The sequence below is a fragment of the Neoarius graeffei genome, chromosome 4 (assembly GCF_027579695.1).
Source record: "Neoarius graeffei isolate fNeoGra1 chromosome 4, fNeoGra1.pri, whole genome shotgun sequence".
NCBI classification, from domain to species: Eukaryota; Metazoa; Chordata; class Actinopteri; order Siluriformes; family Ariidae; genus Neoarius; species Neoarius graeffei.
The window spans coordinates 109,830,907-109,850,403 of record NC_083572.1 but is presented as its reverse complement, the minus strand read 5'-3'; the positions used below and the strand labels follow the sequence as shown (position 1 = coordinate 109,850,403).

The 19,497-nt window shown below is 43.0% G+C and overlaps 1 protein-coding gene across 2 annotated transcripts in view; it reads right to left on the bottom strand.

Annotated features, from left to right (window-relative positions):
- cyfip1 (cytoplasmic FMR1 interacting protein 1) overlaps positions 1-19,497 on the bottom strand; it is a 60,149-nt gene that overhangs the window by 26,432 nt on the left and 14,220 nt on the right. For both annotated transcript variants that reach the window (XM_060920163.1, XM_060920162.1), the window contains exons 2-9: positions 10,066-10,186; positions 9,602-9,691; positions 3,269-3,346; positions 3,084-3,185; positions 2,760-2,941; positions 1,023-1,119; positions 805-933; positions 586-690 (exon numbers count right to left, since the gene is read on the bottom strand). In XM_060920163.1, the coding sequence (XP_060776146.1) occupies positions 586-690; positions 805-933; positions 1,023-1,119; positions 2,760-2,941; positions 3,084-3,185; positions 3,269-3,346; positions 9,602-9,691; positions 10,066-10,182 (900 nt within the window). In that variant the 5' untranslated portion in view covers positions 10,183-10,186. The remainder of the gene's footprint in view (positions 1-585; positions 691-804; positions 934-1,022; positions 1,120-2,759; positions 2,942-3,083; positions 3,186-3,268; positions 3,347-9,601; positions 9,692-10,065; positions 10,187-19,497) is intronic.

Sequence of the window (19,497 nt, the reverse complement as noted above, 5' to 3'; positions counted from 1 at the left end):
AAAACAAAGGCTTAACGATACGATCCTCGCTTAGGTGTCAATTGCTAACGATTATCGAGAAAGGATCGATAAAGGATCGATAAAAGGACGGAATGACTGCTGATGATATCACTAAACTTAACACTGAGTTAAAGTGCACCGGTGGTGTTTTTATACCCCCAGCCCCACGGCGCGATTTAAACGACGATATCAGCGATTTGCGACACATGAATGAACTGAATGGTGGAGATTTAGAAAACGTCGCGAGTCAGTGGGTGGACACTGACAACGAATGATACACCGGTAACCTCCGTCATTTCCATAACAGACGAAGGAATCAATCATCACCTCAGTTTGTGATCCTTTAACTCAGTCAGCGAACTGCGACAGTGACTCGGAAGAAGAAATTTGTGATCACGAGAATTTCGCATATAACGTCAGTGTTATTCAGTATTATTTTAGTTGGCCTTTTTTTTTTTTTAAATTTCCTGCACTACTGTTTTTGCTTGCTACCTTGAAACACAATCACATGGGGGGGGGGGGGGGGGGGGGGGGAGTGTGTTTGAGAATCAAAACAAAATATTTAGTCTTCTGTTCACTCCACACCTTGAAAAACTTGTCGATCTTGGTGAGGTTGATTCTCTTCTTAGCGTCCAGTTTGTAGATGTTGCTGTTGGCTCCATCCATCAGATACAACCCAAAGCCCATGACCTGGAAGGACGCAGGAGTGATGAAGAACGTCATTACGAATCACCATGGTCCAAAGAAATGAAAAAGTAAACTAACCCCGTGTGTGTGTGTGTGTGTGTGTGTGTGGTGTCTTACTTTGAGCAGCATGTGCTTCTCGCCAGGCGTGAGGTACATCTTATTCTCATAGTAGTCCACGCAGAGGTTGACGATGTCTGCCAGGAGCTCTTCATAACCATTAATCACTTCTAACTGCTGCTGGAGGGACTGAAACACACACACACACACACTTACTTAAACATACCGTCTCGTAGAACCTCAATCCAGAGTAGAGGACGGTCAGTGAGCTGTGGTACCTGTGTGATCTTGTTGTGGTTGGCCAGGAACATGGATAAGTTCTGAGACTCCTGAATAGAAGATGGCTCTGACATTTTCCTCAGGAACTGCGCGGCTCTGTCCGATACAAACAGCTTTTAATGCTTGGACCACTTAACTGCTAAACCGATCTTCAGGATTTTTATACTACAGCGCTTCCGAATTCATGTTTCCGATTGGTCAGAAAACATTAAACAAAACAACTGTCTGTAACAGCAGCACAACTGCATTTAACGCACCAGTTCTGATGTTATTTCTATCGTGACAGCTCGCCCACAGGGACTTGCACAACTTTCTACGATATAAAGTTTTCTGGAAGAACATGATGTAACATTTATCGAAGGAGTCTCCAGCATGAGAGAATATTATTTCTTACAGTATAGATTTCCCTCTACTGGTCATTAGTGGTACTGTCTTTTTAGTTCCAGAAACAGGAAGTGATGCATTAATTTCACATTACCACAATACCAAAAGCTTTGGGTGAAAGTTAATATGTGGTCGATGTGCTGGAACGTGTTTGCGGAATGCTAGGACCATGGAGGTGCTCACAACGCTAACAAGAACATCCAAGCTGCAATTTGATCATTTGCCCCAATCAGATGCGAGGGCTACATCACTCATCACAGGTGATGAGCAGGCTAACTTGTCCATTTTTATCCCTCCTCATTTTGTAGCTAGAATGCAGAAGTAAAAAATGACATCGTTCCAACCTCTGAGAGCTTCTTTAACTGAAAAAGCACTCACGTGGAGATTTCTGATGTCTCCTGGATCACGGTAGTCAAAAATATTACATGCTATGGTGCTAAACTGTACATGTCAGCACCTCTGGGCAGGCATGTAATGATTAATCGAATACACGATTCGATTCACGATACTGGGTTGATAATTCAATTTTCTGATATTTTTGGAAAAAAAAAAACCCCACACCACACAATTTTTTATAATTTCCCAACATTTGTAAATGTTGGAGCAAAATAACAGCATACTTACTAAAATATTACTTTTATTAAGAATGTAAAAAGTTACGAACAAATATTCCTTTTCTTAAACTTTTATGAACATTTGTACTCCCTCCATTTTCTTCTCGTTTCAGCAGTCTATAAACAGAGAGAGCTCTGATTTCCTGTTAAATCTATTTGTACACAATCGCACAACAGCTCTTTCATATTTCAGATCTGTTTTTGCAGCATTAGAGCTGTGTTACTTCTGACTACAGTGAAGTCATGAGCATTCCTGCTATTGTGCGCCCTCTGCTGTCTAAACAGTGCAATTACAGCTTGGAAAACCATTTACACAACCTGATGATAATCACGATTCTTTTTTTTTTTTATTTCACCGATTCGAATCATCCATCACGATTTATCATTGAACGATATAGCCTTACATGCCTTCCTTTGGACGCTACCTAGCATTACATGATATATTTAGAGAGCTTGGATTTCCAGTCGTATTCTTGAGTGAAGGAATCACAAATAAAAATTTTAGAAATAAAAGTCTACTCAAATAATATTGTCTGATCGTATAAAATGGCTAATAGGCAAAAAATGTTGACACAAATACAATAAGCCATGTAAAGTCATGGCAAAACCAGTACAAAATGAGCGGTAATAAACTGAACAGAGGATAAGCATGACCTTAAAACATGGGTTTGAAATTTAAAAATAGATGTTGAACTGTATTATTGTTCCTCCAGAGAGTGAACTGTTTGTAACGTGCACCGTTTGTAGGCCGAGTGGTCGTTCTTGACGCTGCACTTCATGTTCTTCAGCTCGTCCAGCACGGCAAACATGTTGATGAACTTTCCCAGGGTGAGCAGGTAAGCCTCGGATACAAAGTCCTTCCTGCGCTCGGCGTGACACAGGCGACGCACCTCACCACAGAAACGATCGATCGCAGTACGCTGGGAAAGAAAACCATCGTCGTTCAGTTATTCACAGCCTCCTTTGGTCATGTGAAGCTCTTACACACCAGTACGACTTTTTATACGGACAAGAAGGTTAACACCATCACCATGACAACAACCCAACATCAATAATCGTTACCTGGAAATACATGAAGTTCATCAGCTTGGTGACCTCAGGCTCTAGCACCTCGACTGTCTTCTCGTAGATCTCCACTCTGTTGGGCTGCTCATTGCACTTCACCTGGAAGACGACGGTGAGAAAAATCATGAAAATGCAAAATAACAAGCGACTAGAAGCGACGTGAGCACTGTGGCACGTGCTACCTGAGGGATGGCTCGGGAGCAGCTTCTCCATGTGTAGAGCATCACAGCGTACTCCTGGCCCTCCTCCAACATCTCGTTCTGTACACAAAAGAAAAGGTTAAAAAACACCTCTCATATGGTTAACAAACAAACAGTCAAGTACCAGAACCATGATTTAGCTTAGGCATGACCATGGGGTGCCAATATTAATTAGTTTATTTACTAGTTTACTAGTAATTACTAGCTCTGCACGATGCTTTTGTCGCATAAACACACACCAAAAAAAAACAAAAAACTGTAGAATATGACTGACACCCTGTGAAGCACGGTGGTGGTAGAATCATTTTGAAAATGTCCCCTGGCCTCTTGGTTGATTAACTCATGTCATGTTACATTCTTTTGAATTACTCCAAGATTAACAAAACTGAGCTTTTTTATCTATTTTATACCAAGGGTAAGCGGGAAGGGTAAGCGTTATCTATTTTATACCAAGGGTAAGCGGAGATCTCCGCAAAAAACAAGCAAGCAAACAAACCCACTTCAATGTCAGAGGCGAGAGAGGGATGGACATAGAGGCGGACACCGAGGCGAGAGACGGAGGGACGGACACGGGGCGAGGGACGGACACGGGGCGAGAGACGGGGCGAGGGACGGACACGGGGACGGACGGACACGGGGCGAGAGACGGACACGGGGACGGACGGACACGGGGCGAGGGACGGACACGGGGACGGACGGACACGGGGCGAGGGACGGACACGGGGACGGACGGACACGGGGCGAGAGACGGACACGGGGCGACGGACGGACGGACGGACACGGGGCGACGGACGGACGGACGGACACGGGGCGACGGACGGACGGACGGACACGGGGCGACGGACGGACGGACGGACACGGGGACGGACGGACACGGACGGACACGGGGCGAGAGACGGACACGGGGCGAGAGAGGGACGGACGGACACGGGGCGAGAGAGGGACGGACGGACACGGGGCGAGAGAGGGACGGACGGACACGGGGCGAGAGAGGGACGGACGGACACGGGGCGAGAGAGGGACGGACGGACACGGGGCGAGAGAGGGACGGACGGACACGGGGCGAGAGAGGGACGGACGGACACGGGGCGAGAGAGGGACGGACGGACACGGGGCGAGAGAGGGACGGACGGACACGGGGCGAGAGGGGGACGGACGGACACGGGGCGAGAGGGGGACGGACGGACACAGAGGCGAGAGGGGGACGGACGGACACAGAGGCGAGAGGGGGACGGACGGACACAGAGGCGAGAGGGGGACGGACGGACACAGAGGCGAGAGGGGGACGGACGGACACAGAGGCGAGAGAGGGACGGACGGACACAGAGGCGAGAGAGGGACGGACGGACACAGAGGCGAGAGAGGGACGGACACGGGGACAGACGGACACAGAGGCGAGAGAGGGACGGACACCGAGGCGAGAGAGGGACGGACACGGGGACAGACGGACACAGAGGCGAGAGAGGGACGGACACCGAGGCGAGAGAGGGACGGACACAGGAGTAATTTCGTGCTGAATCACCAGATTTTAGAGAAAGTTCCAAACTGACCATCTCAGATTTTGTTCATTTTTTTTTATTTTAATGCCCTTGTTACTAATAACTGCTGTGCAAAATTTTAGGCCAATATCTCCACTAGTTTCGGAGATATTAAGCCTTCAAAAAGGGGGTGTGGCCCCATATTTAACATAAGTGTTACAATCAAACACCCGTAGTTTGATGGCTAATAACTTTTGAACTGTTCACACTAAATGGTTCAAGTTTTCACACATGATTCTTTGCTATAATAAGGCTCTGTACACAGAAGGAGAGCTTTCTCTGTGACGTATTTGCAGATTTATGGCGTGCCAAATATGGCTTCCTGGAATGCGCAATTGTCCATGGTAGCACTTTTGGCTCTCTATATCTCCAGATTTAATGACACCAGATGTCTGATTCTTTTTAATATACGAGACATGTTATAGTACTATCAGGAAAACATGTTATATCTGCGACAAAAATTATACTTGTCTCATATATAGGCCTAGCCTGGCAAGCCAGACTAAACGTGAATATTTAGTCTGGTCTCGGTCGTAGACATTTCCAAAGGGTGTAGGAGGAACAACCCGTTGTCTTTCAAACTGTCTCTGTGCGTATAGGCCAACGCTCTGACCAATCAGCGCAACAGTGACTGTGACGTAGTCAGAGTGACAGAAAGCAGTGGGGGAGGCCTTGAAATAAATAATTTTTCAAAATGCGTATTAATTAATAAACAGGTTCTAGATATTAAGAAGTTTGGAGATAATGACCACAAGTTTGGAGTCTGTACCACATACTTAACATACACTTTTTTTTTTCAAGTGTTTTTCAAGGGTTTGCTTAAACTGTTTTTGAGAGTTTTTATTTAGTGGTGTTTGGTGAAATAATTTCCCTTAAATTTAAAATAACGGGAAAATCAAAAAGTAATGTTTCAAAGCTGTTTATTAATTCTTCGTACTGCACAAACTAGCCCCATCCTTTTGGCTACGAGCGGAGCCAGCTGGTAGATCAGACTTTTGCCATAGCCGGTCGGCAAAACAGCGAAAACGTCCTTCTTGAAAAGGAATGAGCGGAGAGCCTCTTCCTGCTCATGTTTCAACGAAAACTCCAAGTCTAATTCTTCTAAAACTGATTCCAAAGCGGAGTCAAACGAGCGCTGTTCACTAGCCGTAGCCATCTTTCCTGTTGTGCTTTCTCCAGCGTCGCGCAGCCTTGTCGTCACTCCTGCAAAAGCCCGCCCAAAGAATCCAAACAAAAACCTTGCGTTGTGATTGGCGGGCACGATTTGACGCCCGGGGTGTTTTGTTGATATGGTGCGAGGCTAGACCCACTCGTAGGCAAAAATATTTTTGGCCGCTAGGCGGGTGGGTCTAGTTTACTAGGCTAATATAGGCCCCTAAAAATGGAAAAAAAAAAAGCTTGTCGCGTCTGTATTTTGAATGCTTATAGCAAAAATCTGACAAGATCTACCAGAAAACAAATGAGATCAGTGAAAAGAGCAAGGTCTAATTGATATGTACCAGATATGAAGAAGGTTTTAAGACATGCGAAAACGCCATTCACAAAGTTACATCACATACTACATCATTATTAATTCAAATTCTCTTGACTATACATATATGTAGTATATTTGTAAATATGATAAATGATTTACAAATCTCACAAGAGTCAATTACACAAATTTAATTCGATTCATGTAGACTTAGCATGTCTATTTGAAGCGTTTGAATAACTGGTCAATTTCTTTCACCACACCAGACAGAACTACACATTGTCTACCAGTTGATGTGATTGGTGCATCTATAGGGGTGTTCACACGGCAACTTTTACTCCGGTGTAGCACCGGGGCTGCCCCGGTAGAGCGTTCACACGGTACAAAGTTATAGCGGTGTAGCCCCTGAAAGCTGCTTAAACCGGTGCAAATCTAACCCTGCTCGGGAGGTGGTTTAAGAAATTTACTCCGGAGTAAATGCTAGTTTGCGGGGCAGCACCGATATAAAATGGGACGTCTGAACGCTACAGGGGTAGACTCGCTACGCGTGAGGAGAGTTGATTACATACGGGCATTGCATAATTTGCATCCTGGTATTTTGCGCTTCCAAAATGGCGAATATCAACAACAACAGAACTGCGTGTCTTCCAGTGTTGCCAGATTGTCAGTTTTAAGTGCATTTTGGTGGATTTGAACATATTTTGGGATGGAAAAAGTCAGCAATATCTGGCAACACTGGTGTCTTCATCCACGTTGTTTTCCCGGCGCTTGATGATGCCATGACAACCGGGAAAAGGAAGTACATTTTCACGCATGCGCATATTTCATTTCCGCATTATTACTATCGGAAATGATAGTAATAATGATAGGAAATGATGATAATAATAAAAGGAAATGATATCAAAACTTTATTACTATCAAAGGAAATGATAGTAATAAAGTTTTTGCTACTATAACACGGTCGCAGAAACTGCCGTGTGACCGCAAGTGGGGCTGCACCGGTGCTAACACGCTTCTCTCTAGTAAGCAGGGTTGTGACGTGTGAACGCTCCACAAAATTTACATATAAGATATATATATATATATATTTACATGTAAGATATATCGCAACAAAATACATCGGTGCAGCATCGATGCAAATATGTGCCGTGTGAACAGGGCTTATGATCTTTATGATGTGCATCAGTGGAACCCAACAGATATCCTCTCTTCTGGGCCAACTGTAAGACTTCGCAGGACCACGAGGGTGCATAAATTGTACTTGCACATCCTGTTCCTCCTCCGATATCGCACAGATATTACCAATCCACCATTGCTGGTCATACAAACATGCAACATATTTTCCTGGGATCATGTCTGACAGGGTGTAACCTTTAATTAGTACATTAGGCTTTCCTCATTCCCCGGCCTGAGCTACCCTATCACATGGTTAGTGAAAGTGTACACTGAACTTTATCACTCAAAGTAAAACCAGGTCACGCAAAGTGATTTCATGTCATCGTGTCCTTGACCTCATTAATATTGACCTAAGTAAAGTCAGCTGCACATCCTTGACCTCTCCCCAACAGAAATCTATAATGGATCTGTGGCAGCGGGGGCGTGGTCGAGCGTCGGTCTGTGAATGGAGGGCGGAGTCAGGGAAGGTAAGTGGCAGAATCACTGCACCTGACGGGAATTAACCTGTGTTTGTGTGTCTTCCCCAGTGACCGCGCCCTATAAGAGGAGAGGGAGAGCAGAGGAAGGGAGCTCTCTCCCCAGCCAGAACACTTGTGTGTGTGTGCGCGCGAGCGTGTGACTGGGAGACTGTCCTGGATGTCAAAAGCTGTAAAGCTTAAATAAAGGAGTTTAACAGAACTCAGTTCTGGCCTGCCGTGCTTCTGTGCTCCACCCACCACAGAGTGTTGCAACAGGATCATTAACTAGGATTAAAATCCTAGGAGTTTTATGCCAAAGGAAAGAGCGGAAGAACGAAAAGAATAATAAGAAAACGTGCAATTACAATGCATTTTGCCTTTGAGAAGCCAAAATACTATGATGTAACTTTGTGAATGCCGTTTTCGCATGTCTTAAAACCTTCTATATTCAACAGCTTGAATGAAATAGTTTTCTTCACAGCACCAACTTCATATCTGGTACATATCAATTAGACCTTGCTCTTTTCACTGATCTCATTTGTTTTCTGGTAGATCTTGTCAGATTTTTGCTATAAGCATTCAAAATAGATGCGACGAGCTTTTTTCCATTTTTAGGGGCCTATATATGAGACAAGTATAATTTTTGTCACAGATATAACATGTTTTCCTGATAGTACTATAACATGTCTCGTATATTAAAAAGAAATCAGACATCTGGTGTCATTAAATCTGGAGATATAGAGAGACAAAAGTGCTACCATGGACAAATGCGCATTCCAGGAAGCCATATTTGGCACGCCATAAATCTGCAAATACGTCACATAGAAAGCTCTCCTTCTGTGTACAGAGCCTTATTATAGCAAGGAATCATGTGTGAAAACTTGAACCATTTAGTGTGAACAGTTCAAAAGTTATTAGCCATCAAACTATGGGTGTTTGATTGTAACACTGATGCTGCGTTCATGTGCTATGGGAAGATGATATTTTCCAGTGTGTTGTGTTCACATGCTTTTGTTGTTGTTGACAAAGGACGCGGACTGCTAGTTAGCAATAGTTAGTTAGCTATCGTTAGCAATAGCGTCTGCTCTGGATAGGTAAAAACAAACCATAACACATTTTTAAAGGAAACGGATTTCTAACGTATTATATTACACTTGTTAATGACGCAACATTGCATAGACACCAAAAACTACCCACTAGTACTAATAAAAAAAAAAAAACTTTAGTAGCGTACAATGCTTATCATTCAAGTGTCTTGTACCGCTCGCCGCCATGTTGAAAAGGTTAAAGTTCATCTCATCTCGGCAACTCGTGTATCAAAATTTTCTACAAGTTGCCCAGTGGAAAATACCACAAGAGGGGGCGTTCATGTGTGCTTTCCATGTCGGCGTTTGGTATTTACCATAATTCCCATAGCACATGAACGCACCACGATGCTCAATATGGGGCCACGACCCCTTTTTGAAGGCTTAATATCTCCAAAACTGGTGGAGATATTGGCCTAAAATTTTGCACAATAATTATTAGTTACAAGGGCATCAAAATAAAAAATTATGAAGCAAATCTGTGATGGTAAGTCAGGAGCCTTCTGGTGATTTGGCACAGAATTACCCACAGGCGAGCCAGAGGCGAGAGAGGGATGGACACAGAGGCGAGGCAGAATGAGGTTTACCATGCTGGAGTGGACGGTGGCCTGCTCGATGTAGCGTGCGATGCCGGTCACAAATGCATTGCGATCTTCAAAGTTGGTGTTGAAGTTGGGCTGTCGGTAGAAAAAACAAACATCGAGTCATTTATTAATTACATCCCTAAATATCCCAATACAGCAATTTCCCAATACAGCATTTCAATCTCTCTCTGAAGGTCAGTCGGACAGTCCTTCACCTGAAAAAACGACAGACAAACCTATCAGGACTGCTGAACTTAATGAAGGGAAAAAAAACCTTCAGTCAAGAAATAATTAACTACAAACTACTACACTAAAATTAAATCAAAGTCTATGACTTCATAAAAATGAGGGAAAAAAACTGCCTCTAAATCTCTCAAATTATAGAAAACCCAACGTGAATTAATTTCCCTTTTTGTTTTTCGTACAAATCAGTAAATTCCTTTGATTTTCGATAAAATAAACGTTACCTGGAAGATGAGAGATGAGGGCAGGGGCTCGATGCAGGGCTGCTGGTCAGGGAGTGGAAGCTCCTCCAGCAGGTCCACGTTGGACAGAGCATCCTCCAGAGACACCGCGGTCGTCATGGTTCTGCATAATAAAATTAAATACATTCAGTAAATGAAGCTGATATCCCCGAGTGATGTTCTAATGCCGAGGCTGCACAATAAAGGCTCAGTCCATATGAAATCACCACAGGCCTCCTGACTGACCATCTCCGATTTGTTTCATACTTTCACAAACTTGTGATATTATTCCCAGTAAACACCGTACAAAACTTCAGCCTTATATATCTTTATTAGTTTTTGAGATATTGGGGCTTTAAAAACGGGGCGCGACACTGATTTTACTGTAAAAACGAGTGGCACAGAAAAAGATGCTCAGTTCAATGAGTCATTACTTATGTATTATATGATTAGACGCTCCAGGTAATATATAAAACCTGGAAATTGACAAATTTATATAGATTTTTAATATTAAGCTATTACTAGTGTCCTTCAGAGGTATATAGCTGTGTGCTTCTACGTGCTCTCTAGATCAGTGTTTCCCAACCGCTGTGCCGCGGCACATTAGTGTGCCATGAGAGATCATCAGGTGTACCGTGGGACGTTACCCAATTTCACTTAATTGTTCCGAAAATTATTTATTTACTGCAGATAATTTGTCTTCGTTCGTCTATGGCAGCGACGTATAGTGACTGGAAGAACAAATACTCTTCCAATAGATGGCAGCAGGTAGCTAATTAAACTGTGTATCTACCTGTTGCCATTCAAACAATAGAGATCTTGCAGTCACGTGACCGGAAAGTACACAACTGCCATCTTGTCGGTCAAAAACACCGTTGAATACTGCTGCACTCGTGTACAGAATGGATCAATTTCAACCGACGGACTACACGGCTCATTTTTCTAATGAACAGATAACTAGATATATGTCTAAAATAAACAATCTACAGATTTGTGACCCTTATGGCTTACCGGACGGAGTTTTCACGACCGGATTTTGAACGGTCAGCGGAATACCCGGCAGGGCTCGAAATTAACTTTTTTTCTTTGTGTCCCCCAGTGGTCCCGAATTCTGTGTTGTATTGTCCCGAATGGAAGCAATAGTGTCCCCATTTTTTTCCTCTCTGAAATAACCAGTGGTTAATATTATCATATGAAGTTACTATTATATTTGTAACTATGTGATTTTGAACCCTTTATATCATTTTTACAATAAGTCACAAGACACAAGCGACACATGTCCTATACATCATCTACTTCAAAATTACAGTTATTGCATTTTCAGTTTATTAAACTTTGGCGATCTCGCTGTATGAATAGATACCCGTTTATTTAAAGGGGCCAACTAGCTCATTCAGAAAATGTTTCAACTCCCTACATCTGCAGTACACTTTAGTTGAAAATAAGACCCCTTTTATGTTCATTTCACCTACTTATACCTTGAATATCTGTTGGCACTTATAAGGCCAACTTATAATTTTCACCATTACCGTTATCCATTTTTATGAACTTTCCGTTATCCATTTTTATGAACTTTCGCTGCCGTTTCATGGGTGCAAATGTTAGCAACATCAGCATAGTGGCAGGTCCTTGCCTAGTTGTGCTGCTGACTGACTAAACTTTCTGAACTAAAAAGACACCAAGAAAACTCACTTATTCTGTTGAACGGTATCTTCCGTCAATATCATCCACATCATTCCTGTTGTATTTTATAACGTGTCTAACAGTGTTCATTAAGTTCATTCAGTTGCTAGCGTTGCCTGCAGACCAGGCGATGACACTTTGGATCCTGAAGGTCCCGGAGACGTTACAGTATGTCTGGGCTTTCAGTTTCTTCCCCGCGGTCGGTCCGCTTCAACCACTTAAGCATTTTTGTTCTGGCAAGAGTCGGCGTAGCGTGTGCGGTAGCAATTCCATTCCAAGTCCATATAATGCGGACTCCGGCCGAAGATTCTAGAACAGAATGCGCTGCTCTGTAGCCTACGGATGCAGGTGCATCGAAAGTGTAGCTACTATGTATTTTTCGCTGTTAACGTTTTAAAATTAAAATTGACAAATTAGGTGAATGTCTACGTATGTGTTACGGCTTTGTAAATAATATTAATGTAGAACTTTTTTTCTAGATCTATTTTTTTCCATTGTCCTGGGATTGCCCCAGATATGATAATTTTGTGTCCCGATGACATTTTTTATGGTCCCCGGGACGTCGGGACACCGTTAGTTTCGAGCGCTGATACCCGGACGTGTATAATTACCTCATTAACTTTCCCTCGCTGTTCAGTGGTGAAGCACTGCGTGCCTATAAATCTCTGGACAGTTATCTCTACAGAAATTCAGGATTTGTCAGCGACTCAGATGTGGCATCTTGTAAACAAGAATCCTCATTGGATGGGTAAGTCACTTAAGTATTGAGTATTGAGGTATTTCACCTGACATCACAGGGTCACGTGACGCCCCGGTGTCCACCATTTTGGACGGCAAGCTAGCTAATGTCAACAACAGTAGCTAGTATGTTACTGTAGCAATATTTACGTTCAGTCATTTGGATGACTGTTAAAACCTTTCAGTCTCAAGTTTTTCCTTTACTGGATTTACTAGTTTACTGAGCTAGCACGCGATGGCTCCCGGCTTGGCCGGCGAGCGCGCGATGGCTCCCGGCTTGGCCGGCGAGCGCGCGATGGCTCCCGGCTTGGCCGGCGAGCGCGCGATGGCTCCCGGCTTGGCCGGCGAGCGCGCGATGGCTCCCGGCTTGGCCGGCGAGCGCGCGATGGCTCCCGGCTTGGCCGGCGAGCGCGCGATGGCTCCCGGCTTGGCCGGCGAGCGCGCGATGGCTCCCGGCTTGGCCGGCGAGCGCGCGATGGCTCCCGGCTTGGCCGGCGAGCGCGCGATGGCTCCCGGCTTGGCCGGCGAGCGCGCGATGGCTCCCGGCTTGGCCGGCGAGCGCGCGATGGCTCCCGGCTTGGCCGGCGAGCGCGCGATGGCTCCCGGCTTGGCCGGCGAGCGCGCGATGGCTCCCGGCTTGGCCGAGCGCGCTAGCTCAGTAAACTAGTAAATCCAGTAAAGGAAAAACTTGAGACTGAAAGGTTTTAACAGTCATCCAAATGACTGAACGTAAACATTGCTACAGTAACATACCAGCTACGATGTTGTTGACATTAGCTAGTGCTAACAGCTAGTTGCTAATACACTGCTACAACTACACCGACCCTAATAATACAGTTCTTGGTCATTGCCTGGTAACAGCAAATTTATAACGGGCCATGTCTCAACAGACTAAGAAGTTATTTCAATGACATTTAATAACATTTTGTTTAACCTGAGGACCGAAAGTAAATGAAAATGTGAACAAACCTTAGCTGTAATAAGATGGCGACCACCGGCTACAGGGACGACCCGCTGATGTAGGCATGTTACCCAGCCTGACACAAAATATTTGTAGGCATCCAAACTCTTATACGCTTTCAGATCAATACCTGTGTATGGCGATGGGTTTTTAACGACATAGGTATACAGATCATGTGGGCCGAAGTCAGGTAAAGACGAGGGCTTCGTGTACTTCCGTACGTCAGTGAACAATCCTGGTGGAAGCAGGTAAACGTCATTCTCTAAGCCTGCTAACCTCAATTTTTGAAAATACCTCTCCCTCTGCTCGCCCTGTAAATGCCCTACGTCGCTGGATAGTGAAGGTGTTTTCTGCATCTCGCTCCTTTTTCTTTTATGTTTTTCGTTTGTCGCCTTCCTCACATTCAAACTGATTCGAGCCGTGCCGTCCAAAATGGCAGCATCACATGACTTGGTCACGTGAGTGAAATACCTCAATAGCACTGACCAGCCGATTATAGAATAGAATAAGGTAATTCCAGCTGTAATTCCAAATCGTCCGTCTTGTCTACATGGATCTGGCGTTGGAGAGGTAGAGGCTTGGCAGTGGAGATTTGAGTGGCTGTTTTCTGAGCTTAGTCAACAGGCCGGCTCTGCAGCCTCGCTTTTGCTTCCGCTCCCGGCACTGCCTCCTTCGCTTTGCTTCCGATAACAATCCACGGAGACCCCGCTGGTCTCGCTATCTCGTCCGAAATGTTTTTTTTTTCCTCGTCCGGAATGTTGTGCATGCGATGGAAATCACTACAAACTGTCATTTTCTGCTGGAAACCAATGTCCAGTAAGTCCATACGGTTGTAGTGGATATTGAAGTCCGGTACAGACGAACAACACGCAAAAATACACACAAAAAACATAAAAAACGTGCACAGGTAGGGAGAGCTTGTAGCCGCAGCCGTTGTAGTAGAATTGTATATAGTAGGGTTTTCCAGAAGAAAAGGTAGAAGTAAAAGCAAAAGTAGAACCAGAAGTAGAAGGCGGAATATGGCGTTTGACCGACAAGATGGCGTCTGTCACACTCTGGATCGGCTGTGACGTCACATGCAAGTGCTTCATAGAATTAGTAATGCTTCGGGTGTGACAGCGGTGATAGCGATAGCAGGGATGAGTTTTCCGCTTTTCGGCGGATTTCCGCTTTTTCTGAGTAAAAATTGACCTTTTTATCTTATGCCAAATCCGTTGAGATTTTTTCTTCATTTATCGAGGGGGGGTTGGGGTATGTTCCTTCGTGATACTCAAGCGTAATTCATTCCTACGACGATGTTACATGTTTACATTTTCGCCATCTTTAGTCTCGCGGTAGAATACGTGTTATCTACAATGTAATTGGCCAAAACATCGATGGCGAGAACATGACAGCCAATCATAACAGTTCTTACAAAAGAGAGGACTGACAAGCTTTTGTCTTTGGCCAAAAAGCTGAAGAAGTTGTCGAAATAATCAAATGAAAATGAGAAGTGACTGTGAACTATAAATAACTGTATAAAGTGTACACAGACATTATCCCATAAACTTAGCATTCGTTCGATTTAATACATTGAATATGTATATCATAGATAGTCAGTAAATCTGAATTAATGCTGACAGTTTTGAAAACTTAAATATTTCAAAAGACTTCTTGAAGAAATCATATGCAACTAATGAGGACATGGGGAGAAAAGGTCAGTCACCCTAAGACATTTTATTTAATATATGAACATTTTGATAATTAATAGAACTTAAGTTTAATGTGAATTTAGTTTGTCATTTTTGTTGATCATGAATTATAACCATACCCTTGAATGTAGAATGTGATTTTATTTTGAATTCAAACAATACTCCTATTGATTTGAAACATTTTCATGTAAACATATAAAAAAGACAATTTTTTTTATCTACTACAGCTCAGATTGCAGGAAAAGTGGTTTGTAAAGCCTTATTTTTCAAAATTTTCCTGGGGGGGGGGTATTCTCCCCATTGGCTTTATATGTGTGTGTGTGTGTGTGTGTGTGTGTGTGTGTGTGTGTGTGTATATATATATATATTTTTTTTTTTTTAAATTATTTATTTATTTATTTATTTATTTTTTGGTTTGGTGGTGTGCAGTGGGATTTTTCAAATGTAAAATATGTGCCGTGGCTCAAGAAAGGTTGGGAAACACTGCTCTAGATACAGTGGCTGATGTTTGAAGTTTTGCTTCTATTGACACTGTAGTTTGTTTAAATTACGGACAACTGGGTACGGTAAAACTTGCAGAATAAAGCTAAATATTTAGACATAAAATACAAATATTAGTTCTCTGATACAATTTAGTGATTGTATTTTAAGTACAGTGGCTCTGTATTTTACATTTCTGTTTGTGATGAAACGTGGCGTATTTGAAACCTTAAAGTGCATATTCTGGACCAATTTCCTTTTTTTTTTTTTATATGAAAGTATGTCCCTTTACACACTCATCCAGAAGGGTAATTTTGCACAAGGCCATCTGTCTACAGCAGAAAAAAATAAAATAAAACGTGTCTGGAAAAATCCCAAGGGAGTCTGGAGCCAGAATCCTGACGTCACCTGCGGAAGCGCCAGCAGGCTGCGCGAGCTTTGCACGGTTTCAGTGCACAGCCTGTGTAGACCAAGCGCTCCCATTTCTCTCTCATCGTCCAGCCTTTTGGGAAACGATGAGTACTAATCCCATCAAGACTGGTGTTGCTACACCCTCCTACGATACATCTGTTAACCACTTTAATAATTACATGATAACATTGAAGAAATTTGCAGAAAACCACCAGGTCGTTTTCTCATAAACAAACCAGCGCTGACGTAGGGTTCAGAAGGAGGCGTCCCGTAGGTGACGTCACAAAAATCAGTGTTTGCCGGAAAATCCAAATGCCAAGTTTTTTCAGAGTCGGACCAATTCGCCTCAAATGGCTTGATTTCAACTGAATTTTTCTGGTATTGCGCAAGGTAAAAAAATAGCAGAGAATGCAAAACGTGACAGATATTTGACCAAAGTCTAATATAAAATAGGAGAATTACATTGATCTTGCTCCTGAATTTACCTGTGATATGCACTTTAAAGGTAGATGGCCTTTCAGATTTTTCAAGTGTAGGTCATAAAAAGAATTTTCCCGACACCCAATTATTTTTGTTTAGTGACCGAAAGCTACTGAATTCAAATCACAGGCTTCCAATTTTATTAGTTTTTTAAAAATAGAGCAATTAATGAATTTATCTCCACGTGGCCCTAAATTCCCCGCTATTTTTTCCTGCTTCACCATGACCCGATTCAAGATACTACATCATGCATCACGTGGTGGGTTTTCCCCGTTCGCACAAGGCATTGTGGGATACAAATTTGAAACAGGAGAGAAAAATGGAGGACATGAGTGTGCGAATGAAACGTGAAAGACCAACTACAGTAACGGAAAGAAAGTGAGAAGAAAAGACGTTATGTTCTATACGAAGGAAAGGAAACGCAGGACCAAACTAATAAATATGGGCGCTCAGCGAGCACCTCGGTGTGATCAGCTGTTCGTTTAGCGACAGAATGATGGAACTGTCAGTGCACGCTCAAAGGGAAACCTGTACATGGCAGTAATGCAACACTGTGGATGCCAGCTGCCGTAAAACCCAAAAGAAGAAGAAGGTAAACCTGCGCATACGCACACGAACTTCCTCTGTCTGCTTGACTGCGTGAAGCCAGCAATTTCATGCACATTATTTGCTTTAATCCCCTCAAATTAAATAACTTCCCAGCCACAGAATGGCCTGATGAGATATTACAGAAATAAACATGTATCACAATCACCACATTTCAGACAGAACTAAATTTCACTGATTTTATGAAATCGAAACTTTATGAAATCTCACTTTAATAAATAGTTTGGTTCAAGAAACTAACTTCATATTTTGTGAATATATTAATGAAGACGTACTCTTTCCAGTAGTATAATTCTTTTTATGGTAAACCTTGTCATACATGAGCAATATGCATTTGAAATATAGGCATGAAATGTTTTTTTTTCCATTTTTAATGCCTCATAAATAAGAAAATTGTATCTCATCTCATCTCATCATCTGTAGCCGCTTTATCCTTCTACAGGGTCGCAGGCGAGCTGGAGCCTATCCCAGCTGACTACGGGCGAAAGGCGGGGTACACCCTGGACAAGTCGCCAGGTCATCACAGGGCTGACACATAGACACAGACAACCATTCACACTCACATTCACACCTACGCTCAATTTAGAGTCACCAGTTAACCTAACCTGCATGTCTTTGGACTGTGGGGGAAACCGGAGCACCCGGAGGAAACCCACGCGGACACGGGGAGAACATGCAAACTCCACACAGAAAGGCCCTCGCCGGCCACGGGGCTCGAACCCAGGACCTTCTTGCTGTGAGGCGACAGCGCTAACCACTACACCACCGTGCCGCCAGAAAATTGTATGTCTTTTAGAAAAATACTTAGTCATCAAAATAGTACCACAACGTGAGAAACACCAAAATTTGAAAGATCTGATGTGCTTCAATGTGGAAATACAGAGAGCCAAAACTGCTCCAAAGCACAAATGATTTTTTTTTTTAATTACAGTTTTCAGCAAGCTATAAACTGACAAATATGCAACTGTGGATCTTCTTTTATAGTAGTTAAAGACATCTAGCACCGAAGAACAACTGAAAATTTCATTCATCTAGCATGAATAGTTCAAAAGTAATGACTCATTAAACTGAGCATCTTTTTCTGTGCCACTTGTTTTTACAGTAAAATCAGTGTCACGCCCCATTTTTAAAGCCCCAATATCTCAAAAACTAACAAAGATGTAAAGCTGAAATGCTGTACAGTGTTTACTAGGAATAATATAATTAGTTTGTGAAAGTATGAAACAAATCAGAGATGGTCACAGGGCTTTGCAACATAAAATGAAGCTCACACATTGAGTTGAAGTTTGGTTACTGGTTCCATCATAATATATGTAAGCATAGAGGGATCACATTGAGCACCAAAATTACAATCTATGAGTGTGGAGTAATCACGATACTGCTTTATGATTGTGCAACATGGGCCCTTAAACAACAACAACTACAGCGCTTGGATGCATTCCATCACAACTGCTTACGAAGGATTTTGAATGTCCGATTTTACGACCATGTTTCAAACCGCGAGATAAGGAGAAGAACTGAGTGCTCCACACTAGCAACCGTCATCAGTCAGTCATCGACGTCTCCTCAACTTCGGCCATGTAGCTAGAATGCCGAGTGAAAGGTTCCCGTTACATCTCGTCTACTGGTTGCCCACTCATGGGTCTCGACGCGTAGGGCGTCCCAGGCTATCCCTGTTGAAGATCTTAGAACAAGACCTCCAGCTCTTCTTTGGTGATAATTGCAACATCTCAGATGATGCGAGACTAGCATTAGATCGCAACAGATGGCGTCACCTCTTGTTAACCGCACTGAACGAACGCAAAAAGCGTGAGCAGGCAGAGCAGTCACCTGATGATGAGTGAAGGCCTGGACAAGGTACAAGGTAAGGTAAGGGTTACTTTATACTTTTAACGGACAATAACAATTTTATCCAAAATAGTTTTTCCTACCTTAGTCGATTTATTTCCATTTCACAAGCACGCAGCTGTTGTAAAGTTCAGCGTGTTTGTGTAGAACTCTCTCAGACTGCAGGTTCATTACTCGATAACGTAGGAATCATAAAATAGAAATCTATAACAAAGTTTGTATGAAGAAAACAATAGGGTGCCAAGACTTTTGAACAGTACCGTGTTTGAGAATATTTATATATATCAGTTTTTTTTTGTTACATCATCCACCTCTAGGTTTAAAAAAAAAACCGCGCTGTGTCATGACAGACAGGATAATGTTTGAGTTGATAATTGTTGTTTAGCGTTTAGGTTGTGGGTGTTTTAAGGAAACGGCTTCAACTTTGAAAAAATCAAACACTTTCATGAAGGCGCTAACTCAAATGTGAGCAGAAAAAAAATTAAAACGAGATTCTTAACCAAACTCTTCCATCCTCACTTCCGACTTTGTTTTTGT